At 42.7% G+C, this 26601-nt stretch overlaps 1 protein-coding gene across 1 annotated transcript in view; it reads right to left on the minus strand.

Moving 5' to 3' along the window:
• The window catches only part of AKT1 (AKT serine/threonine kinase 1), a 78595-nt gene that overhangs the window by 6598 nt on the left and 45396 nt on the right, over positions 1–26601 (minus strand). The window contains exons 5-12 of the mRNA XM_058025451.1: positions 23752–23899; positions 17036–17167; positions 16806–16871; positions 14903–14971; positions 14066–14191; positions 12668–12796; positions 7562–7776; positions 251–338 (exon numbers count right to left, since the gene is read on the minus strand). Coding sequence (XP_057881434.1) covers positions 251–338; positions 7562–7776; positions 12668–12796; positions 14066–14191; positions 14903–14971; positions 16806–16871; positions 17036–17167; positions 23752–23899 — 973 coding nt within the window. The remainder of the gene's footprint in view (positions 1–250; positions 339–7561; positions 7777–12667; positions 12797–14065; positions 14192–14902; positions 14972–16805; positions 16872–17035; positions 17168–23751; positions 23900–26601) is intronic.

Raw genomic sequence — 26601 nt, forward strand, 5'->3', positions numbered from 1 at the left:
ATTTGGAAGCTATTTTGATTACATCCTATTTATTGAGCCATAAAACCATGTATCTCATTAAAAGATACTCCTATCACTGCAAAATAAAAATCCAGAAGTAATCTGATCACAGTATTTTAAGTTGTTGCTAAAAACAACTACAAACCTTTTCTGTGGAGGGTTTCTGTGTACCTTTAGAGAGCAACAAAATTTGAAACATTTGATACATCCACAGCTACAATTCACCTCGGGAGAACAGTTGTATAAATACCTTTTTCTCGTATACATCTTGCCAAACAATGCCAGCAAAGAATTTGTGCTGCATAATCTCCTTGGCATCATCAGGACCACCACCTAACCTGTAGGAGGCAAAATAAGTAATTAAATGTTTGAGTACAGTTATTTTTTCTAATACAATTTTTATTGCAGTGTACTGAAGAAATCTGGAGTTTATATAATGCATTTGGGAGCAGTTCTAGCATTTGCTGTGTGTTTGGTTTTTTGTGCAAGGCCTATTTTAGGTTTCAACACAGTTCCACTAAAAGATTTAAAAACAGGCTAACAAACAGAATTAGAAAAAAATGTCTCTCTTAGACAAAGAAAAAACAATAACCACAGTTCAAAAAAGCTGCCCTTCAGGAATGATGCTGTCCTGGGGACCACAGCAGATCCTGTAAAGTAAAAGGTCTGAGCCACAAATCCTTCTCTCTGTATTAACATGCAACTACCCCTTACAGTCTTCTAGAGCACAGTGATGGCAGCAGTAAAACTGAATTTGAAGTGAAAGAGAGACCAGGCTTTTTAAGGCAAACTGATTTATGCAACCTGATTTAAATTTCCATTAAAGAAAACAGTTGACAACTGCAGTGATAATATCACAGCATATGCAAATCTTTCCTCTTCCTTGGCTTCAGGAAAGCACAAAGGGTGTTTTATTGACTTGAGGTATATCAAGATAAAGCACTTTTATTCCAAAATAAAACTGTCCACACAGCTTATAGATGCAATCAGTTTTGCTGCAGTGTTGAGCTAACTGATGCTTAAATTTTGCTGTGGAGGTTAAAATGTTCTCTAAAAGACTGAACCACATCTGCAAGCAAAGGAGGCATTGAGAGAACAAAACAGATACTGGGTCATCAGCAGGAGACTCAGGTAACAAGGTTAAAACAATGCTCAGGTGTTACCATGCTCACCCAGGCTGATCTCCAGGATCTGCCTGTTCTCCCATGCCTGGTGCCACTGGCAAGCTGAGATACTGACCCCATTTCCAGAGCTTGAAGCAATGACTCTACAAGAGCCAGGCTAGAGTTATACTGTTACAGACATCAGGGACAAGGGCTGTTCTCTGGGCCTGGAGCCAACACCTGGCCAGGCCTCATCCATTGTGCACAACATCTGGCCCTGAATGTCCTCTGGGCCACCTGTGGTAACCCCATGCCCCAGCTCATGATTATCTGGGAATAGAGGGGAGGGGTTTGGTTCAAAATATCAGAGAAAATATGAAGGCTGTGCTAAAACCCATTGAAGTGGTATTTTTACACTGCATGCTCTGGAATGCAGCATGAAAGCACAATGCTGTTGGGACAGCACTGGATGACAGCTCAGCATGGAAAAGTCAAATACTGTGACACTTTGTTCTCAATGCTCACTGGGAATGGATCCTGAGGCACTCAAGCCCTCAGCCATGCCCCAGCACCATCTCAGAGAAGGGAAACTGGCAGAGGCCACAGCTGTACCAGGGACACCCAGCAGCACAGGTGCCTGACAGTCCAGGGGCTGTTCCTGCTTCTTGCCCTCTTCCATCACAGTGCCACAGTGACCTAAGGGGCTTGCTCCCCATCATCCTTCTGGAAATGTGCAGTGGAACAGCTCCCCTGCCTCCCAGTACCTGGGGGACTCTCTCCTCCTCAGGTGAGCTCTAAGACCAAGCCAAGTCCACCCCAGAGCCCCAGGGGCCAAAGCAAGCTGGATGAGAGCTCTCCCATCTGCCTGGCAGCACTTTGTACAGCTGCAGAGCAGCCTGGAACAGAGACAAACTCCAGGGCAGCCTGGGAACAGAAACAAACTCTGTGAGTAATCATCTCTCGGCTGGTTCCCTCCAGGTGCAGTGGCTTTGCCAAGGCTCTGCCAGACTCCTTGTTGCTTCCACAGCACAATGATGATGGCTGATGGAGAGGGTGGAGTCAATCCTCTTCATCCACAGATGTCAACAGACTGCACAGGAGCTCAGCAGTGACTCTGAGCTAAGAAGCACCTGAATGTGCTCTGCAGAAGCAGGCAGGAAGGCTGGCTGGCTGCAGCCATGTACAAGTGCTTTGCAGAATATGTTATCTAATGCGAGCCTGTGTTCCATGAAGGGCAAACACATATTCAGGGAAATGCCAAGAAAGACTCCAGATGTTTTACTTACCTTTTAATAATGACACAAATCCAGTCAAAGTGAATGGTGAAACAATAGAAACCTCGTATTTTGGATATGGATTTATTCCAAAATACAGTTTTGTTTTCCAGAATTATTACAAAAGGTCCATCTCAAGGACAACACAATTAAATTGACAACTAACACAAAAATCATGATTAGGCACCAGTGAGAATGTAAAGAGCAGCAGGTTTACCTTTCATAGGGACATGCAATAAATAAAGTAAAATGCAGCAAAAATAAGAGCTCTGAAGAGGTTCCTGGATAATAAATTAAATTCTGCACATTTAAGTCCTCAGACAGAATCAAAAATAGTATATACAGGACTTGAAAAGCAAAAGCTACAGAAATTTACAGTATATAAAGAAATAGAACAGAAAGTATGGAAGCCAAAATCAATTTAGCGAAAACCAAGAAAAAACACCCCTCAAAACCTGACCACCAAACAATTCTGGTAATTCAATCAACTTCTATCTACACTTGAGAGACTTTCTTATTTTAGTTAAATCCAAAAGTGAAAATTATTAATAAAGTGCAACATCAATATTAAAATGAAATGATTTTCACATTTTAAATTTTTATGAAATTGCATATTGCTTTTAAGTCCCTTTAACCATTTAATGACAAATGTCTGTGCTCCATAAACTGAGGGCAGTCAGCCATCATTCCACAGATATATCATACAGAAATAATTTTTAAAAATTGCTGTACTGTATTTTTAACATATATGTATAAATATAGTCTGTAAACACATAGGAAGATTGCAATTAGTGAATCACATGAAAAATAATGTATTTCTACTTGCCCACTTACTTGTAGAAGTAAACAGTGCTCAGCTCCCAGGTCCATTCCCAGCTCTTTAAAAAGAAACCTGCACACTTCTGGTTCTCCAGCCCTGTCTTCACATGATTTCTCTGAGTCAGCCCTGCCCCCAAACCTGATTCTACCATGGCACAAACATCTCCTCCAGGCTCAAGAACAACAGCCCAGCCAAGGCTGTTGGTGTTCACCAGCTCCAAGCACACAGACTCCTACTTCTCCTCCTCTGATACAGTCAGGATGGACACCAGTAGTTTACTTTACTATGGCCCTTACCTTCAGAGGCTTCCAATAACCACAGGAAGGATTTGGGAGCTCTATCCACATCAGTTTCCCGTGAGTGGCACTATCAGCATGGAGAAGCTGTCTTTGGCTTTGAGAATAGCATGATTGGAAGATTCCATATTTGGAAGGAAAAGGCCACAATCTTCCCAAAGCCCTGTACACAGAGTCTTTGGGTGCTTTCCTGCTCAGAGATTAAAACTTCTGGAAAGCCTAATGCTAACTCCCAGCTGTCTGCTGAGCTTTACTTCCCCACTTCTTCATTAACCACACGCATGTGACACAAACATGGTAGATCCAAAAAGCCCTGAAAAGCTCCCACTTCACATCAGTAATCGAGAGGAGTCATGTTTGAGGTTGGTGAAGCTTGGGAAGTCTCTAAAATAGTAATTTCTGGAAAGCTGGGAGAAAAAATCCTGTAAACTTGCCTTTTATGTTTTTCTCAGCTTCAATTTAGATCTCTGTGGGAGAACTGTTTGAGTTTGTCTAAATCACTGTGGACAGAACTGATTTAGACTAAAATTATCATACACAACAGCTAAATCTCAGCCTGTCTCAAAGCACCTGGTGAAACATGAAGACATGAGCATTTTGCACTTCAGCTGATACACAGGACCCTGAAGCTGCCTAGAGACAGAAGCACTTTCCTACTCAAGGCACACACATTTCAGAGCAAACACAATTCACCTGTCACGTGTGGCTCCAAAACTCTGCATGTCCACAAGGCACCCAAGTGTGTTCTCCAAGAGGACCAGCTCCTCAAGGTTACCTCCTCCTGCTGGCCACAGCTAGCTGGGAGCACCTTCAGGCCCCTGAAGTCCCCACAAATGTCACCTCTAACTCTTCCAATGCCAGCAGTGTCAAGAGCCACCTAAGCTTCCTGTGGCAGAGCAGCAGAGAGGACACAGACACACAAATCTCTACAAATCTCCTCCTTTCACTAGGGAAAAAACCAAGGAGTTATACAAGTAAGGGCTTGATTGACTCTGACATTCCTGAACTTCTGTGACCAAACATTCATTGGAGATGGAGAGAACCCTCATGGCCAGGGAAGAATGAAGTACCAGATCTCCCTGTGACTGCAAGAACTGACCACCAGGTCCCAGGGAGCAGCTTCAGCTCTCCAAAGCCACAACTGCAACTCTTTGAAGGCATCAGATTTTTGAACAGGTGTTTTTGAAATGCTGCATCATCTTCCTCTCATTCCTGCTGAATGGCAAGGTCCAACAGCACCAGAGGCAGGTGAAGCAGCCTGTGACAAACCCCATCTGAGAAAGGCTGAACAACCCTGGCCCATGACAAGGAACTAAGGCACTTCAGATTAAACCATCCTCAAGTTCTCTCAAGTTAAAAACCTGCCAAGATTCAAAGCCTGCAAGACACTGATTGTAAACCTACCCACCCATCTAAACTTAGCCTGCTTACACAGGGTGCTCTGATCCATGCCCACTTTCACAGATTGCAGTCTCCACAGCCACAGGAAGAACAATAAAAGGTAAAAAATTTGTTGTTTCATGTATGAAAATATGCTCTGATTACCTTCTTTCATTTGATTCATGTCACAAAGCAGCAAAGGGGAATTTCAGGTCACATTAACAGGAAATATTTACAGAATATATTTTTTCCTTCTTAGGAAAATTAGGACTCACATTACAAGATTAATAAACTTCTATCAATCCCAAAAGAAAATTCAAAATTCCTTTTCTCTTACAAAATGGATTTCATATGACCAAATTGAGAAAACAGCTATTATTAAAAGCAGAATGCAATTTATTGTTCTTCACATTTTCTCCATATGCCTGGGAGTTTGAGGCTGAACTGGTATTACTGAACAGAGTGTGCTAACACAGTTTCAGTACATCCAGCTCAGGTGCAACAGGTCATTTTTAAGATTTAATTCACTGATACAGATCACAATTACTTAGCTCCTTGATATTTAACCTAAAGTATCCTTGGCACTACGCTTCATTGTATCAACCTTTATTGTTGGGTTGGTCAGGTTTTTTTTTGATGATTTCAGGGGAAGTGACAACATCTCTCAGTTTCCTTTTTCCCATGGTTTTGGCTGCCTCCTCCATCTCACTCTGAAGTTCATCCAAAGCTACGCTGCCAATTCTGACGCTTTCTGCCACAAACATTACAATGACACTAACTTCTGTCCACCACTGGCACCAGAGGGCATTTCTGCTGAATTACACAGTGGCTCCCCAAAGCACAGACTATCACACATTACATAACTTTTCAGTGAATGTATTTCAGTAGCTCTCTGGCTGTTTTTTGTCCATATGGTTCCATGAGCACACTGTGAGTCAACTACCAATTATGCCAGGCATCCTCCCCAGCACCCAGACCACCCAGAAAAAAGAACATAACACTACAAGGGCAGGATGCAGGACTTCCACTCCAGTGCTTCCAGATCAGTTCTCCATGCTGACTGAAATGTCACAAAGTGCATTGAATTTGCTGAACTACAACTTCAGGTAAGAAGTTATGGGAACAGTGACTGGGGGGAAACCAGTATTTAAGAACAGTCCATGATCCAAAAAAGCTTGGGAAGCACCAGTGTAATTAGGCATAATTACAATAAGGCACATGTGCAGGCTTGTCTAGTCAACAGTTATTTCTATCAGCAGCATGAAAATCATCTGTCCACCAGATCAGAGCAGCACTGCTTCCAAGCCTGCAAAAGATCCATGAGAAGAAGTGGCTATTTGTATGAAGTGAGCATATTGTGGAGTAATTATTGGCATTGGGAAAATCTCGCAATTAGAAACGAGTGGGCATTCTTTGTTTGTAAACAAATTGCATTTTGGTTCATCAGAGATGCTCCTTTAAGAACAAACTGCAGCAGATGCTGCCTGTGTTCCCAGTGATTGAAAGGCCCCACCTGAATAAGCTATGAAAGGGTCACAACTGCATTTAACCCAGTGCTTTACTGGACAGGAATGCTGTTGGCAGGGGCTGCAGAGCAGAGCCTGGGGGCTGCTCATCAATTACACAACCTTCTCCTGGAGGTCCCCTCACAGGCACTGGGTTCAGGAGGGGCTGCAGCTGTTGCCACCTTGCACAGGGCTGGCCACATTCCCCACAGCACCACCAAGATGAATCCTCCAACATTAAAAACTGTGCATTTGCATTATGAGACCTCCCAATAGGATTTTCCATCAAAAAATAGTGAAGGAAATAGCCTACAGGGATGACAGAAATCCTTCTACAAGTATCCAGGTAGTGGCAATCCCATTTTCCTGCTATGTGCACACACAAGCACAGAGACTAAACAAACACCAGAAAGTAAACCGGAATTCCCTGCTTGCACCTCACATGAAAGGTTTCCTATCTGGGGCCTATTAACAGTGGAAGGTTCAGGACAGGAGATCAGGGGCAGAGTCACAATATTATTTGTTTTAAAAATGTCTGGCTTGACAAGATGGCAGGTTTTTACACTGATGTTTATCTCTGTCAAGGTCAACATCCTTTTTGGATCTTGTTCCATTTTTTGTTTGTTAGCCATTAGGAGCTTTTTTAATGTTTTTTTTTTTTTCTGTTTTTAAATCAAGGGTTATTTTTTAAAAAATACAGCAATAAAAGAAAAACAAAAATAAAAGGAGGAAATAGGAAAAGTCAATTGAGCATGGTATAAACTCCACTACAAACATGGTACAAACACCACCACCTACTGTCCAAAGCAGGATGCTAAACCACTGGCACAGATCTAGACAAAAATTCAGGAAAGGGACAGCAGCCTCAACTGCAACTGAAGGCAAAAGCATTTGGGGTAGAGCATCACAGCAGCCACTGGGTTCATTACAGCCAAAGGTAGGGTTAACTTGCTTTCTCCCAGGCTACAGTTTTACTTTAATGGCAGCCACCATACTCTGAAGTTCAGCACCAAAGCTGCTTCGTGTCACTATTTACACTGTCAGCTCATTTAAAAAGTCAAAAATAAATGAGCACATCCACTTGCTGCATCTTGCTGGATAATCAATTTGAATGGATTAAAAATTAAATTACGATTTTGTCTCAAATACCTTAAAAAAGTGCAACTATTAAGCACAGCCTCACCTTTGCTTAGGGTCTTTCTTCAGCAAGCCTGACAAGAGGGATTTTGCTTCAGGTGACAATGTGCGTGGAAATCTGATCTCCTCCATCAGGATGAGTTCAAAGAGCTTTTCATGGTCCTGATTGTAGAAAGGGAGCCGTCCACACATCATTTCATACATCACAACTCCTAATCCCCACCAGTCCACTGCACGGCCATAGTCATTATCCTCCAGAACCTGCAGATTGCAAGGAAAAGGCTTTAGAAGATACTCCCACACCAGGCATGAACACAGAACTCAAGAAGCAAAATTTACCCCAGCAAGTCCATCTTTGATCACACAGCCATATCTAACAGTAGAGTATTTGCAGAAGAACCATGTGAAAAGAACTGGCATCCATGCTCACCACCCTGAGTGAGCAGAGGGGGAAAAGGAGGCAGCAGGAGTGTCACAGCAGCTTCCTTGTCTTCCTTCTCCCATCCTCCCTCACATTACAGTCATGATAAGCACAACCTTTGAAAGTCCAAAGGCCAAGAACTGTTCTCACATTAGAGAGCTAGCTGTTAAACTCTCACTTATTCATCACAAACTGTTCCAAACAGGATCCAAGTTTTTAGAAAAACCCCAACCCACCAAGAAGCCAGTACATGGAGAAAAGGCCATCAATCTGTTCCTTCACAAGCAAAAAGCCAAACATATCCATCATCTTCTTATCAACCTGCACCCCAAAGTGGTGGCTCTGCACATCCTAAAAGACCACCCACAAATACTCAATGACTAATCTATATTAAACACTAAGAGCCAGAACAACACTTCTAACATTTGACCAGCTCTCAGGCTGTAAAATGGCAGCCAAATTGTCTGGACATGTTTCCCCTCCAACCCTCTGCCCCGCTCCAAAGGCTCTTCTGCCTCTGCTCAGAGGGCTGCAAACACAGGAACAGTCAGTGGGGTGGATTTCTGCCAGGTCTCACAGCAAAAGGAGCCCAGCACAGTTCATTCTTCCCTTCCCCTGGGTACTTCCACCTAGCAAAGCAGGAGCTGGTGCAGGGACTCAGGACACCAGCAGTGCTCTCCACCTCTCCTGCTTGCTCCAGAGAAGCCCTGCCACAGTGCATTTCTGATCTGCTGCACAGAGGGTTGCTGAAGGGAGTGGGGAGTGTTTTGTGGCCTGTGCAGTGGATGTTACCAGGACTTCTCCAGACTTTGTGTCTCCTATGCAGTTGTCCGTAGCTGACACCAACATCTCATGTTCCAAACCCTGTCCTCAGGTTTTAGTTATCATCTTTGCTCTTTGCAGGGACCTGCACTGAGCTGCTTACTCTTGCCAAGAACATGAACCACAACTGCACCACCATCCTGTTTTCTCACTGGACAGTGTCTGTGTGAGCTTTACATTCCTGAGATTCAGAATACTTAACATTCAAAATTAAAAAGGTAAAAGAGCCCAAGTCAGTGCAAGTTTAACAAATGCAAGATCTTTACATCTTATAAATCTTGATTTAAAGGTTTTGCACATAAAAAAGAACCATCGAGGCACTTCACATAACAACTGTTTGCACTGTGCCTCTCTTTATTCACTAATTATTCCCCTTAATTATCTGAACGAGGGAGAGGGCCTGCAGTAAAAATCAAAAGGCTGCCAGGTATTGGATTACCCCACGTCGGTCTATTTCCAGCATCCCCGGCCGGATGATTCACACCAAACGACAGCTGGCTCTGCAGCTGCCCCCTCCATGGAGCGGCCGGCACAGCTGCCGCCGGCTGGGATTCCAGGAGCCGGCCCGGCACGGCACCCTCGGCTCATGGACTGTGTGACAACGCAGTTCTGGATTCCAGGAGCCGGCCCCCGTCCGTCCCGAGGCTCGGCAGCCCTGGGCTCATGGACGCTGTGTGACAATGCAATTCTGGATTCCAGGAGCCGGCCCCGGCACGGCACCCTCGGCTCATGGACTGTGTGACAATGTAATTCTGGATTCCAGGAGCCGGCCCCATCCGTCCCGAGGCTCATGGACACTGTGTGGCAATGCAATTCTGGATTCCAGGAGCCGGCCCCGGCACGGCACCCTCGGCTCATGGACTGTGTGACAATGTAATTCTGGAACTCCAGGAACGGGCCCCGTCCGTCCCGAGGCTCATGGACACTGTGTGACAATGCAATTCTGGATTCCAGGAGCCGGCCCCATCCGTCCCGAGGCTCATGGACACTGTGTGACAATGCAATTCTGGATTCCAGGAGCCGGCCCCGGCACGGCACCCTCGGCTCATGGACACTGTGTGACAATGCAATTCTGGATTCCGGGAGCCAGCTCTGTCTGTCCCGAGGCACGCCAGCCCTGGGCTCATGGACACTGTGTGACAATGCAATTCTGGATTCCAGGAGCCGGCCCCATCCGTCCCGAGGCACGGCACCCTTGGCTCATGGATGCTGTGTGACAATGCAATTCTGGATTCCAGCAGCCGGCCCTGTCCGTCCCGAGGCACGGCAGCCCCGGGCTCCCCTCGGCTCACGGAGTTTGTGTGACAATGCAGTTCCCGCTCTGAGTCACCCCGCTCAACCAGCGCTTCCTGTTCACACTCCCCTACGCTCGGCTTGCCTAAAATAAAACACTCACACGGCCTCCCATTTGTATTTTTGTTTTTTAAAGTGCTGCAAGAGATGCAATAGGAGAGACTGAAAGAAAAAGAAAACCACAGAGGTCTTTGCTGCGCACGTAGTTAATGTTACAGGTGCTTCTGAAAGGCAGCAAACACTTCACGTGTTACTTTAAAAAGTGTATTAATGCTCTGTATTATAAACTAGATTACTAACTGCAACGATTTCCTTCACTTCCATTAATTTTGAACAGAATATAAAATGTTTAGTTCTTCAAAGTTTTTTAGCACAATGAGCATATCATCATATTGATGATTGGGTAGAAGAGAGCAATGGTGTGAGTGTCAACACTGCAATGTAACAAAAAAAATATTGCACTCATCCATGATTTACTGCAAGACACTGGATAGCTGGGGAGCAGTAAAGTAACAAGGTCATTTCACCTAAATTAAGGGATCATAATTTCTTAACGAGCAGCTCTAGACTGTTGTGAGATGGAATTCAAAAGAGAAGGCAGAACAGCTGTACACATCACAGCCATTGATGCATCTGACACATCAAAGTTGACATGGCTCAGTCACTGTCATCCATGCATGAGATTCCAGTATGAACCTAAAAACAACGATGCAACAACTGTACAGACACACTGCTGTGCTGCACTCGAGTTACAAATGCAGACAGGAGCACTGACACCCCTGCTTTGAAGGATGTATGACCTCAAATGCACAGAAGATCATTTGCACACAATTTCCAGATTTTTGCATGCTATCAGCCAGATGACAAAAGCCTCCCCAGAATTTAACACTCCAACTCACAGATGGGACTTGCAAGTAAGAGAGAGAACTGAGTTAATCAAAAGGATTTGTCCTTCAGGGTTTTTGGATGAGCCAACTCATCATAAATATTAAAAAAGAAAAAATAATATCAAGTAACAGAACAGAAAGAACAGCCCAACTGTCTGCACAGGGAATCCCCACATTCCAAGTTAGGAAAAACCAAAGCAATAAATATTTTTAGCATCCTCATAAAACCCTTGATGAGAAACTGAAGTTCAGCAATTGATTTTCAGAGGGAAGCTTAAATAAAAGGCATGTTTATGAATAATAAACACTCTGTCATGCTGCTAATTACTTTCTGCATCAGTAAATCTCAAATTGTGGTGCATGGACCCCAATTTAGATTCACTGAAGACTTCTGGTGATCCATGGAAAAGCTGGCAGTCACCACGAGACTGGCTCCACCTCTTTGCTGCAAGCTACTTCGACAGGTGCCCACGTTCTTCATTATTACAAAGGACTGGAGGCCCTTGAAAGCAGCTGGGAGTTAAAAAAAACCCAAAACAACAAAAACCAAACAAAACCCAAGAGCATGCTGCCACCACTATGAAAGCAGGGAGCACAAAGGCACTGATCAGCAAAGACATCAGCTCGCAGCAGAAATATTCCTCCTCCACGCTGGTTTCCCATCTTTGTTACTTCTGCACAGCTCAATTCAAGGCAGGTTTGCAATGCTCAAGTCTCCCAACTCAGAGGAAAGCTGTGCCAACAATCCATAACCTGCTGGCAGCCCAAGGCTTGCTTCTCTGTGTGCTCTGAGCAGGATGGAAATGCAAATGCCACGGGAAGCAAGGCCCAACTGCAAGGGAAGCATCCCTTGTACAAGGCACCCCACCTTGGCTTGGGCTTCATGCCCTAGGAGTCCAGGAGTTTGCTCCCACACAGCTCAGAACATGCCCAGAGCAACGAGTGTACACACATCCCCTACAACCAGATCCCACTTCTCATCCACCCCAACTCACCCCCAGCTCTAACACCACCTCTGTGCACAACTCTGAGTGCTTCCAGGAACAAACCTGCAAACATGTATTTGAACTTTGCACTTGGAAAGGAAAAAGTAAAATCTCCACAAAAAAAATTACCCAAGACTGTTTGGGAACCGAGATCCCCTGCCTGGATTTATTTCCTCTGAAACAGGAGTGCTCAAATCAACACTGAGAAATATCCTGTGCTTTTATAGTCATAAAACAGTCAGCACTTTTAATGCATGCCATGCTAAATAATGCAGAAACAGCTTGGTCTGTCCTGTTTCTGAAAGCATGTCACCTTTGACTGCCCTCAAACAGTAAAAGAATTGGACAATACTTCTACTTCTCAAGGGAAGTCCTACTGATAACCTTTCAAATAGGAAAACACATAGCAAGCTGCAAAAAAGATAATCTATCATGAAATATTTGAAGTGATTAAAAGGGCTTTTTTAAAAATTATGTATTTGATACAAGAAACAAGCACTGTTCCAGTAAAACGTACATACTCTGTCAAGTGGAAGAAACTACCCTGCCAAAAAATTATCATGTATCATTATGCTAAAGATGTGTTCCAGATCATGATGAATAAAGGAGTCTCAGGATGTGTAATTATATAACAGCAGTTAGTGCATGAGCACATCATGGCACAGGAATTATTCGGTACTCCTACTGCTACCACGGAAGGCGTGAAAGAAGGCAATTTAACACAACAGCCAACATAAACATACCTCTGGTGCAAGATACTCTGGAGTGCCACAGAAAGTCTTCATTGTTGCTCCATCCTTGATGCCTTCTTTACATAGTCCAAAGTCTGTTATTTTTATGTGTCCATCTTTATCCAGCATAAGATTTTCCAACTGGGAAGAAAAGCCAAATTAAAAGACATGATTACCTGTAACATACACTAATTCTGAGCAGGATAATCAAAGACATGAATTTTGCAGATCAGTTTTGAACCTCATCCTCACTGGGATCATAGCCAGAGCATGTAAAATGTAAATATACATTGGTAACATTTTGCTCAATTCTTTAGGGAACATAAAGTAACTAATTTGTAGTCTTGGGGTAACCAACCATATATACGGAAAGAATGCAGAACATGAACATTGTATTTATGCTTCTACAGTATCATCATCAATAGAACACCAGGTCTTCAGAAAGTATATTAAGTATTCCCCCTCACACAACTTCATCCCTGCTCTGATTTTATTAAATAATCTATACCAGTAAGTAATAGCATAAAATAAATAAAACAGAAATCATATGGAAGGTTAGGGAACCACTTCCAAAGAGACCCTTTAAATGAGAATCAGTATATACATTTACTCACAGCTCAGCACATGGTATTCATCCCACCCTGAGCCTCTAATTTTTGTGAAAGTCACCCAGGTATTAGAACAGTTTCCTCAATGTATCAATAAAGTGCATTACAGGGGAATCACAGTGATATGGAGACAGAGATCCCAAAATTACTCTGACATAGTCTGAGAACATTACAGAGCATGCTTCCTTTTAGACTGCCCCTAAATAAACTACCAGGATCCCTTCATCCTGTCCTAAAAACTCTTCTCAGGAAGAAAGAAAATGCTATTGTTGCATTTTCCTCAAGAATTTCTCAAGTCTGTTTGCCCTGAGATACCTTGCTTGGTTGGGGTTTCTTTTCCCCTTCTGTGCTCTCCAAACAAATTAGAAACTTGAAACACAGGCAGTTTTCTAACTGCAAGCAGCTACTATGAAGATGATGTGAGCACACTGCAAGGAAGCACAACATCCATGCAGTGTGAACTTCCATCTCTCTGCTAAGACCAGGATTATGTTCCACCGTGCAGAAGCACCAGAAAAGTTTCTCTCAGAACATAAGCAGGCAAGTGAAAATGAAACCCCTGTAGCCCAGTAACCCTTCATGTTCTCTGAAATGCTGCCAGAGCCACAATAAATGCCTTATGCAGCTTCTTGGACTATCAAAGGCTTTAGACATCCTGTAAAGTCCAGCCCAACAGCTGCAGCAACAGTTTGGATAAAGTTCAGTCAGGAAAGGATTTCTTAATAGTTCAGGATCATTTGCTTTTTTTAACAACAAACAAAAAGCCAAACCCCAAAAGCCTGAAAATGATTTTTCTACGTACCTTCAAATCTCTATAAACCACATTCTTCTCTGAATGCAGGTAATCCAGCGCTGAAACAATCTCAGCCCCATAAAACCGAGCGCGGTCTTCAGAGAAGACACGCTCTCTTGACAGATGGAAAAATAACTACAAGAACAGTAATTTGTTACCTTTAAATGTGTCTGAATTATGCCTTGCAGTTCACAAGCCATCCTGCTTGGAAGATGCTATTAACTAAGAGAAAACCCCTTCCCGCCCTCACCCAGGTGAGTTCCCAAATGTGTTAAAAAGCATCATAAATTAAATTATTAGATAATTATGTCTCATATTCACAGACACACACTGATAACCAGTACATGTACTACAGTCTTACAGGGTCAGAAAATTATAAAACTATTTTTGATTGAACTACAAATACATGTTAAAACTAAAGCCTAATGCATGATTTAAGAGAAATGTTAATATTCCAACTTTTCTCTCCTGATTGTAATAGCAGACAGCAGTTGCTAGTTCTCCCTCCAAGTATACTCACAATATTAAGTGTTAAAACTTGTCTGACAGCTAGAGCAACTAGAAAGCAACCTTGTCTTCTTGAACTTCTGAATGTCAGATTACAATATACTGCTGTCATGTAAAATATGAACCTATGCCCAAAACCTCTATGTTCTAAAAATGGAGTTGAAAAAATTATGAGTCTTACTTCTTTATATTAGTTAAACCTGTGAACAGCTCTGTTTAATTGGGACAACTTGGATTAATTAGAATTGCAAAAACGGGCCTTAGCTAAATAATGTCAAGCAAAATTAGCAGTAGAACAGGAAAATCCTAAAGTATTAAACATTATTGTATTTCCCTTACCTCCCCTCCATTAGCATACTCCATAACAAAACACAAGCGATCGTGTGTCTGAAAGGAATACTTCAAAGCCTGAAACAGATTTAAACCAAAACTTAAAAGACAGATCATAGTGACAATCAGAAAAGCATTTTTAATAGATTCTCAGAAGCAGACATGAAATTTTCTATTTTAGTGAATGTTTTGTCCTTAAATCTTATATAGTACTTTTATTTTCCTGTTGCCGCTGAGGAAATTGCCAACTTATTTCACTAAAAAAATTTAATAAAACATTAAACAAATTCCTTGCAGAAGTTATCATCATCACCTAAAATGCTGCAAAACAAAGTTCTGGCCCATTAACAGGGACTTAGAATGCATCAACAGTGACTGAAGTTTCCTCCTCTGGCCACAGGTTCAACTGACAGAAAAGAGGCCACAACCAAACCCTGGAGCACAAGGTTTCACCACACTGGCTACAAGACCTCTTATATGAAACACACATATTTTCACACTCCAGCCCCCTGGCCTCTGCCCTGCTGCTGCTGACAGCCTGCCAGGGGATTGGCCAACACTGGCAATACCAATTTGTGAGCAATTCACAAAAACAGACCAGATGGAGGCTGTGATGGAGAGTCACAAGGTGCCCGTGTATAGTCCTGCCACAGGGATTCCTAGAGTAACATCAACTTGTTTGCCATAGTATTAAGGTTTTTCATCACAGAATGTGCTGAGCTGGAAGGGGCCCAAAAGGATCATCAAGCCAAACTCTTGGCCCTGCACAGGACCACACGAAGAATCCCACAAGGGACCTCGGAGTGTTGTTCAAATTTTTCCTGAACTCTGGTGAACAAGCTGGTGCTGTGACCACTTCCCTGGGGAGCCTATTCCAGGGTCCAACTACTCTCTGGGTAAGAACTTTTTCCTAGCACCCAAGCTAGACCCAGTCTTGTCTGGGTCTATTCTCTCAAGCCCTTGTTCTGGATACTTTGGTTTATAAAAGCATTGAAAAGAAAATACTGAATATGATATTGTGGTCTTCATTACAAAGGGTGGCACTTCTAAACCAGTCATATTTTTTCTGGAAAGATGAAGGACCAGGTTTTAGACATGTCAACCCTATTGAGTTTACTCAATACAAGCAATATTTACTTCCAGAGGTCATGCTTAAAAGGTCTGAGTTCCTGAGCTAAGCCCTTGTACCTGGCCAAATGAAACAACCAGGATCCTACACAGTCTCTTAGAGGCTTTAAGCAGTTGTAAAAAATTCAGGACAACTTGTAGTAAATATTACAAACAAAATCTTGAGATGGAACTTAGATATCTGAACTCAGCCCAGAGAGACTGCTGGCAGTGGAGGTCTAAAATGAAAGTATGGATTGACTTTACAATTCAAAAAGAAAGCAGCAGATAAAGCACAGTCCCGCTCTTCTCCTTCCCATTCCACATGCTCCTACCACTATCCTTTGGCTGGCATTACCAGTGCTCTGATGCCACTGGTGAGCTGTATCTGGGAGCTTAAAAAAACAACAACAAAGACAAAATCAAAGTTTTTTCTGCCCAGTATATCTTCCTGAATTTGTCTGTCACAAAAGCAGAGTCACCCTGACCTCTGCCACAACGGGGAGATCAAATATTTGAAGGGCAAGGAAAGCAGATATTCCTCTTGAGATAGCAATTAAATGGGTGAGCCCTAATGTCAAACCACAGCCTGAAACACTGTCTTCAAGAGGTGCTGAGGACCTGCCCTGCAAGAATCAGAAAACTTGAAAAAGTATTTTCATTTATGCACCCCTAAAATGGAAGGCTACAAAAGTACTCAGCCACTCTGTAAACACAGACCTCAGATGCATTAAGAGACAAAATATAAGGAAAGCCTTGGTGGTGGTGATATCAAGTTACACTGTGCAGAGGCAGAAATGCTTACTGTTAGGAAGGGGTGCCGAGAGTTCTGTAAAACCCGGTTTTCTGTCAGCGTGTGCGCTACTTCATCCTGAAACGCAAGCAGAAGGAAATCAGCAAAGTGATTCCCCAGATCAGGGGTCCATTTCAAACACTAACAGAGCAATTACTAACAACTACCGAGAATCCTTCCCATGACTTTGACACAGGCTGTATCAAGGGTAAATCACATCCCAAAGTTTCCCATCTACTCACCTTTGCTACAATAACTTCCTTCTTCAGAATTTTCATAGCGTAATACCGTCCAGTTGCTTTTTCTTTAACTAAAATGACCTTTCCAAAAGTGCCTTTTCCCAGTAGCTTAAGGTATTCAAACTCATTCATGGTCTGTTAACGATACAGATAAAGAAGAAATTAATTACATGATCTAACAAGAAGTGTATTATTCTCAGACTAGAATTTCTCATTCACTTGAGAATGCATCGCATATGTTGCACATGTGGGTTTTTTAATCCTTTTGTTTAGTAGAATTCAGGAGCAGAAATGATTCTTCCACAAAAATGAATGCCAGTGCACTCCCAAAGATAATCAATCAAACTATCTACAGAAAACCATAAGCTTTCAATTAACTGAACGCTCTGTTGCATGACTCAACACTGAACTGTACAAGTAACACTGAACATATTAATCCACAGCCATTCTGACCTCCTAGCCAGTGCAGACATTCATTAAAAGGCAAATGTTGCTCTGATTCCAGGGATTAAACCCACACCTTTTTTCTGATGTCCCCCACCTCTCTAGGAGATCAGTTTTCTTGTGCTTCATTGAGCACTACCAAAAACCAGAGACAAAATTACACCCTGCAAGGTCTCTATCTACTTGCTCAATGGGACTTTTGAAAGGGCTTTCCAGTGGTTCATGCACTCTGAGTTGAACATATGGGGGAAATCCCAACCAGATATACTCATGAGGTCAAAAACAACACAAAACACTTACTGGCAAACTTTAGAAAATCAGGCAACTTTGGATAAAGGTTTACTACAATATCCAATCAACATAAAACACTTCTCACAATATTAACTTGGACCATTCACCTTAGCAAACTTTAAATCCATTTGATGGTAAGTTACTCAAAGTATGCCAACAAGAGGGAATGAGGAGAAAATTACAGGAAAGATCTAGAAAAGCACAAATACAGCTACCAACTCCTGGGTTCCAGCTGTGATCAGACAGAAACTCCAAGAACAGGCAGAGTCTAGACAAGGTGATGGCCTGTTGTTGGACCCTAAATATCCCTTGGCCTTCACTGGCCCTTCCCCCAGGTGGGACTCATGTTCATTTGGCCTCTCAGGAGCTGGGTTAGGGAGAATGGAGCATTGCCTCTGGTGTGTCAGTGACTGGCAGCTCTGCTAGGCTGGGATACAGGCTCCAGCAGGTGTGGGGCACTTCACTGTCTCACCAGAGCAAGGCCTCACCTGTATCTTCCCCCACACACATGCACCCCAAAATTTCTTGAGACATCTTTCCAGTCTCTGACAACCATTCCATGCCTCAAGACAGGACCACAGTAATGGTACCTTTCCTCCTGTGGTCTGATCTAGCAGACGGCAAAAAGGAAAGAAGAGGAAAGTACACTAAAACTCATATAATGGTCAATTGCTATTCCAATAACCAAAACATAAGTCTAGTTAATATCCTCCTATGCAGTGCTCTCCCCTCCCTCCTCACTGCAGGTGAGGTGAGATGCAAATCAGGATCCAGGGGAAGAGTTCATGAACCGTTCTTTCAGCTGCAGTGCCTGAAGAGTCCAGAAGTTTGGTCCATGATTTCCCGTGTGTCTCTTGAGACAGCACTCATTTTCTGGGAGGTTTTATACAATTTTATGCAATTATTTTTGCCACTTGGTGGACCTGTAAGCTGGGCTCCAAAATAGCTTGGTGAGTTCAATTTAGGATTCTCTATGACTTATTGATAGTGCAATACATTGCACTCCTTGTCAAACTCTGTAAGGATCAATAGTTAGGTTGTTTTGTCTTTTGGAGTCCATTATCTTCAAGATAATCCAGGTATCAGCACCACCTGAACAAATACACACATCCCAAATTGCCACTGTTATCCCTCCCACCAAGCAGGTTTCAGGGGGATTACCAGAACCTGCACCCAGGGAAAGAGGAAGAGGCACCATGGGAAACATTCAGTAAAATTCTACTAATTGTCTGAATTGCCTCAGGGGTGGGGTCCAATACACACCAACATTCAGTCAGTCATTCCAACTTCCTCAGCACATCGTTTTAGTCAAGGTCCTGAGTTTGGACCAGATACTTTCCAACTTTACCAGACTCTTCAGCAGTTCTCAAACCCCATTTTTTTTTTTCTCTTAATCACTTATGCCTTCTTCATCTACAGCTGGAACTTCCCAGCTCCACTGGGAAGCCCCTTTTCTCCTTCATTCCAGGGCTGCCAACAGTTCAACATTCCCTGCTTCTGTACAATCATGCCTCACACATCGCTCATCATTACTACATACACTTCCCTCAATACAGTAATTTTATACCCTGCACTCAGAAGACAGGAAGAGGTACACAAACTTGTTTTCATCATCATAAGAAATCCTATGTGTGAGCCCCCAGAACTAAACAGGAGGGAGGAATCTTTCCACTCACTCTGGCAACCAGAGGGAAAATATGAACATCTCAAAATATTGCAGCAACAAACTTATACAAACATATATGAACATAAATATCTTAAAACCCTTCAAGATAAAAACATGTAAATGGTTGATGCAGCAAAGAACAGCAACTCCTCTGTCCTATCATCACTTCATCCTCTCATGGAACACTTCTAGGAGAAAACTTGGTCCCACTCCAACCTACTTAAAAAGAGGAAGCATCTACTTGGCAATCTTTTGTGTTCTCTGCTATAGAAAGTTTAATTGAATAATTAACAGACTGTGAAAATAACCTTAGAACATATAAAAAATGCAACCATCACTAATGAAATTAAAGTTATCTAGTACCTTAACAACACTGATAAGCATTCTCACCCATGTAGGTCAACTTGAATTAGAGTAGCCAGCCATACTTTTGAGGCCTTTTCACTTTAGACAAAACAGTTTTCATTGGATCTACATATTCTGTTACATCCAATTTTGCACATTTGGACTCCAGTCCAAAAGCCAACCAATAACATATATTTGTTCTATGTGTGTGATGTTACAGTGGTCCTTAGGGAAAAGGATACCATTCTCTTTTCTTTCTTTGCTCACTACCTTGAAACCATACTTGCTACTACAATTGTTAGGAACTATGTCCTACTAGGATGGTCAACTAAACCAGAAGCAAACAATAGTGCTGGCATACTGGGGACACTGTTCTGAAAATAAAGATGATAAACCATTTAATGTATTTAATTTTAGATTTCAGATTTCACTGCAGCTTTCTCTCCAATGGATTTGCTGTTTACTATATTGTTCAATACAGTCCCTCTGTGCTCCTCTTTGTCCAGAGCTGACTTTAATCACATAATTTAGATGTCTCCAGCTGCAGATCTCACAGCTGTGTGTATAGTTAGAGTCCTTTCCACTTCTGCTTAAGAAGCTCTTCATTCCACTTCCAGATACACACCCAGGCTTCTGTCTGGTCAGGATGTACTTGAACATGCAGAGTTATTACCAAGACCAGAACAACAAATTTGTACAATGACAAAAGTATTTTTCCCCCAGAGGTTAGGGATTCTGCAGTCCCACCTCTGGTGGTGGGAAGGCTCAATACCCCCTTGCTGCCAGGAGGAGGCAGGGTAGGAGGAGCTTGCAAAGCTTCATTGCAAATACACAGAAACTTTGAATTCAACACCCTCTCCCACTTTTTGGAGCTGGCACAGAGAGTTTTTTGTCTTGGGCTTGATCCTTAAATTTTGCAATAAATAACAATAACACTGGAGAAGGCCAACAGGGCACTGGTTGTTTCCCATGCACTGGCTGGAAGCCCACTGCCTGCCATACTCTTCCAGCAGTTTACCACAGGTTGGAGTGGGGAGAGGGATGACTTCTTCCCCCTCCAACAAATTAATATACACTCCAACAGGTTTAAACTTTTCGCACAATACGTCACTCCCTCCTCAGAAAGCTTTGTTTCACTCCTCATCAGTGAAATTTTCAAAACATTCTCAGTTTTATTTTCTTTAGGAGGACTGCTAATTTTCCCTTGCAAATTAACCAATTCTGTTGCAGTGTGTCATATCATCACCATCACCTTTACCTTTGGATAGCAGGGCTTGGGGTGGGGGGCAGTGGGGGCTGGCTTTGCTGAGCCAAACCCCTTCTCCAAGGTGCGGAGAGAGGTGACATCAGTGACATCAGGCTCAGAGAGTCCCACCACGTCATTTTTTACCGATGGGCGTCGTTTATGTTTTGGGAAGGGGGCGGAGAGAGGCGACATCAGTGACATCAGGCTCAGAGAGTCCCACCACGTCATTTTTTACCGATGGGCGGCGTTTATGTTTTGGGAAGGGGTTTGGCTTTGTTGCATCAAACTCCTCCGAAGAGCAAAGAGAACTGAAAACACCTTCAGGGAGGCACAACTCCTCCCCTAGGCTGGATTCCCTGGTTCATCCTCCACAGCTTCCTCAATGGTGTTAATTTGCAACTCTAAAGCTCTTTGGTTCCCGCACGAAGTTGTTTAACTGGTTTCTCAGGTTTCGGGCTAGTTGCTTTTGGGCTGTTAATTCTCACTCCACCCTGAGGCGAGCTATTGTTTCAGCCTCCGAGGCAATTTGCAACTTCATCAGCTCTTTCCCTGGCCCTTCCAACACGTGCTGCTTTATCTTTCTGGGCAGCCATTTAGCACTCCGAAGTGGAACTCCTCCTTTCTTTTGACAAAGCTTCAATATATACCTGTGTTTTCTGCCAGATTTTCTCAGACCACATGTCTGTGTCTGATCAAGCTTCCATACCTGGGATTCCAGGACCTTTTTGCCAGCAAACACAGGTTTTGACTGAAAACTACCTTCTCCTTATTCTGAGCTACACGTGTGGAAGAAATACCAACCAGATATTCTCATGAGGTCAAAAACAACACAAAACACTTCCTGGCAAACTTTAGAAAATCAGGCAACTTTGGATAAAGGTTTACTACAATATCCAATCAACATAAAACACTTCTCACAATATTAACTTGGACCATTCACCTTAGCAAACTTTAAATCCATTTGATGGTAAGTTACTCAAAATATTCTAACAAGAGGGAATGAGGAGAAAAAGATAGAAAATATCTAGAAAAGCACAAATACAGCTACTAACTCCTGGGTTCCAGATGTGTTCAGACAGAAACTCCAAGAACAGGCAGGGTCTAGACAAGGTGATGGCCTTGTGTTGGACCCTAAATATCCCTTGGCCTTCACTGGCCCTTCCCCCAGGTGGGACTCATGTTCATTTGGCCTCTCAGGAGCTGGGTTAGGGAGAATGGAGCATTGCCTCTGGTGTGTCAGTGACTGGCAGCTCTGCCAGGCTGGGATACAGGCTCTAAGGGATGTGGGGCACTTCACTGTCTCACCAGAGCAAGGCCTGACTGTCCCCTTACCTCACACACATGCACCCCAAAATATCTTGAGACATCTTTCCAGTCTCTGACACTGCCTCCCAGATCAGCCATTTACTCTGATTAGTTTCACCATGAGGAAAAACACTGGAGGAATCAGAGGCTGAGCAGAGACTCTACCATTGGATCAGTGACCATTGCCAGCATGGCAACAACAGGACTGACACAACCAGAGGCTGCTGCAGCCTCAGTTTGGGAAGAAATTTAAGATGCCCCTAACAGCAAACTTCCATATTCTTCCCTAGAGCTGGGTGAGGAGATTTTCTGCCAAACTGCTCAATATAGTGGATGCCAGGATCCCGATAATAATTTGGTTATCCTCACTAACATGTCCAGGAAGAGATTTTCACTGTGTTCAGAAGACTGTATCCATCTGATGATGAATGAGGTGGTTCCTGCATTTCTATGAAGGATTCCTCAGCAAGAGCAGGATCTGCTCAGCCAAAGACCCAGAAGCCTGCTGGCAAGCTCTGACACAGGTAGCATTTAAGTAGCCAACCACATCACTCTGAAAGCACTGACATGACACAAGGGTAACACACAAGCTTAGTGAAGACCCTGGTGGATATCTTTTTATAGAAAAACTTCATTGGTTTTCACAAAACGGAAACAAATTTATGAAAGTGGGTGAGGATGACAATGGTGAGATGAAGACACAAGGAACTGGCCACCTAAAATCCACAGACAATGGATTTGCATGGGGAAAGGTTCTATCAATTCCCTCTTGCAGGAACAGGTGGGAAAACTTTTGAAAATAGAAATACTATTTTCTAAATAGTAAAGAGAACACAATGGGGTAGAAAGAAATAAAGGGAAGTTGAAGACAGACACCTAAAAAGGCTCAACAGGACAAAGATCTCCTCTGGCACATACTCATGCCATGGAAGGCCATTGCTTAGCTGGCCCTCTGCATTCAGACTAGGTAGTGCCTAATGCAAAATCCCAAGCTGTAGGAGCACTATGGACAGACACTGCAGTGGTTGACTGGAGTTAGCCTAAACCCTTAGTTCAGAGCAATTAAATCCATGAACCCACCCTAAACCCTGCAAATCCATCAGAATACTTCTGCACCAGCCTGCAAGGAGTTTACAGAGTCACAAGGTCCAACAGGAGCTTTGGTTTCAGGCTCTGTACCACAGGAAAATGGGCAAACCAAAGCCAGACCTGAGCTGGCCTTGAAAGCCATCCAGTAAGGACACGTGAACTCAGAACTCTGGCAGACCAGGGGCTCTGCTCAGCTGGGACAATTGTTTCCTCCAGAAGCTGCATCTACAGCCAGTCATGTAATTGTCAGGGGTACAGACACAGCTTGATGGCTACTTCTTGTCTATATTTGAGAAGACCTAAAAAAGAGTCATTCCTGTTATACACACTTACCACTTTGTGTTTTGGCTTTGTCATAGAAACTTCCATTTCTTCGGCACCTGAATTATCACTGGGAGAGCCAGATCTGAAATCCATCATCTCTTCCTCTTGTTTCTTGAGGCTGTCTGCTACTGTTTGGATGGCTTTTGTCCATTCTTCCCTGGCAAAATATAGGCAAAAGCATTAATTACTTGTGGCTTTAGATTACCATCGCCATGGCAAGGATCACCAAGGAATACAGAGCCACTAATACTCTCTCATGAATCAATGGAAGATATGATGAATTATGTGCATTTTCAAGCACTGTAAAAATGCATTTTTAAAATCTTTATTAATCATACTAGAAACAAGAGACAACTGAAGTCCTCCCAGTCTGGACATAATACAAGACTTTTTGGATAACAGAATTTCTAATGGGCAGTCAGTCAACAGCTCAGGATATGACCTGGTCATACAGAGGTTTACATAACCAAAACAGACTTGCCAAAACCAAAAAGCAAAAGGCTTACACAAAGCAATTAAAGACAGTTTCTACATTTCTGTGGTGCACTGAAACACACATCCAACTCCTGGGGACACTATGGCACCTCTTCAAACAAGGATCCCGAATTTTAGTGGCTGCAGTGGCAAGAGATGTTCTTGGAAAAGGTCTTAAAGCTCAGGACACTTAGGTTATTCTTCTGTTGTAAAGATGATGACATTAGTACAGCAATTGCTGTGTAAACTTTAGCAGAATGTCAGCAAAAGCAGTGACATTTCATCTTAGGCACAGGTCTTGGTTATAATAAAGTTTCCACAGCTGTTTCAGTAACCAGTGCTCTAACAGTGACCCCTTCAACTCCCATGGAGACAACTTCCACTCCAGTGTCCTTGGGGAGATTTCACACCTTTGAAGCTACTGAAGTGAAAGTTCTTGGCCTTCACTCGATTTCACTGCAAATTTATTGAACATAAAGAATACAACTCATAAGGGCTTCCAGGGTCTCAGGACAGGCTTTAAAGACACACACAGGGGCTGAAGACACCTCCAGTGGACTATATGCACTTGCATGTTTACTGTCTTTTGTATACACAGGGAACAGGATGTGGTGATTTAGATGGTGTTTCTAGGGACTGGTTAAATTCTACTCCTAAGGACATCTCGGGTAAAATATTTTGCTACTACAGCAGGATCAGCAGCAGCCAATGCTGAACAACTGTGCACAATCTGCAGTGCAGCTGTGCCATCCTCACCAATGTCCAATTTTTCACTGGTCCTATGAAGCTGTTTTTTTTTTCTTTAAATCATATCTGAACATGTGAGTTTCCATTTATAATGGATGCAAGAGGCAGATCATTCCCCAGAGGAAGCAAAGTCCATGGGAAAAAGTATCCAATACAAGATTTTAATAAAAATTGCACCACACAAGGTCTTCCCTGCCTCGTGCATTTTTATTTTGGATTTTGCCTGAATTGTGCACAATTTACCCAGGCCTATCTGGGGCAGCAAGGTGATGTCAAATACTCAGAACATTCTCCCTATATTCCCAGCACAGACTGCTCTATTCACCACCACTAACACTAAACAATTCCCTTATTTACTAATCATATTTTTACATTCAAAATTATTACAAAAAGAACTTCTTCTTCAACACTTTTCTCTCTCCATTTCTTTCAAAAAAGCAAACATTGGTTCTAAAGGCATATAGGAAGCTAAAGGCATATTGACCTTCATATCTCTTTTGTTACTGACTTGGTTGAGATCTCAGCCCTCCTGAAGTGAGTATCTTTGATTTCTGAGAGAACAGAATTTCACCCTCAGCTTTTATGTCCCAAGAGTACACAACAGAGGTGACTAACACTCTGAGCCCTGAAGTGTCACAAAGCTGACTTAATTGGCTAGGAGGGAACAAAACAAGACTGAAATACAATCTTCCCCCAAGTGGAAACTGCTATTCACTCCCTTTAGGGTCAGTGACCACGAAGTTCCTAAAAGAAACAAGGACAAGTTTCTTTTTCTTTGCTTTTAATTTGACTAAACCTTCTTGTGATCATTGTAACAGAATCAAAAACAATAATAAGGAGCATGCAAAGTGCATGCAAAGGTTAAGAAAGAAATAAGTGAGTAATTCTTGGTAGAATTTAGTGGTCTTCAAAATAAAAATGTGCTACGATCATATCTAGGGAGGACCAGGCTTTTAAGATATCCATTCCTTTAGGGCAATGATACTGGAATAATTTCAGTTCCGTTTCTGGAGAGCAAGTAAATATTTAAATACTCAGTTGCTGTGTTATAGCTGTGCTGGAAAACTGTTCTCTCTAGAGGTAAGAGATCAATTCTCCAGTGATGAGAGCACAGGATGTAGCTCTTAGCTTTGTTTCCTAAAAAGATGAAACAGCAATCTGCACCTGCAGCAGATAACTATCACCTTTATTATCTAATTTGCATAAAACATTAGCAATCAGCAATGATACAACTAACTTTTCCTTTAGAAATAGGGTGTCTTAATAGACTTTAAAAGGTCACTATTTTGGTACAACTCAACTCTGCCTGAATCTCTATTTCATTTGTGCTCATCCTTCCAGAAACTCCCAGGTCAGAAACCCTTCATTTTACATACCACAACATTTCCAGTGAGAAATGAACCTTACATTCCAGAAATAACTACCTGTGTGCTGGTACACACCTGCACCGGTCCATTTTGGATACCCAACCTAGCAACAATTCACTTACAAACACTGCTCAAAATCCACTCTCTGAAACCCTCCTTTAGGGTTGCTTTTATACTGGAAAATGCACTAAAACTGAAGGCACTCAAAAATTCTTTGTCACTTTTCAGTCCAGACGTACATCATCTGATAAATAAGAGCTTCAGCAGAGGA

This window comes from Melospiza georgiana, chromosome 6 (assembly GCF_028018845.1).
Source record: "Melospiza georgiana isolate bMelGeo1 chromosome 6, bMelGeo1.pri, whole genome shotgun sequence".
In the NCBI taxonomy this organism is placed as follows: domain Eukaryota; kingdom Metazoa; phylum Chordata; class Aves; order Passeriformes; family Passerellidae; genus Melospiza; species Melospiza georgiana.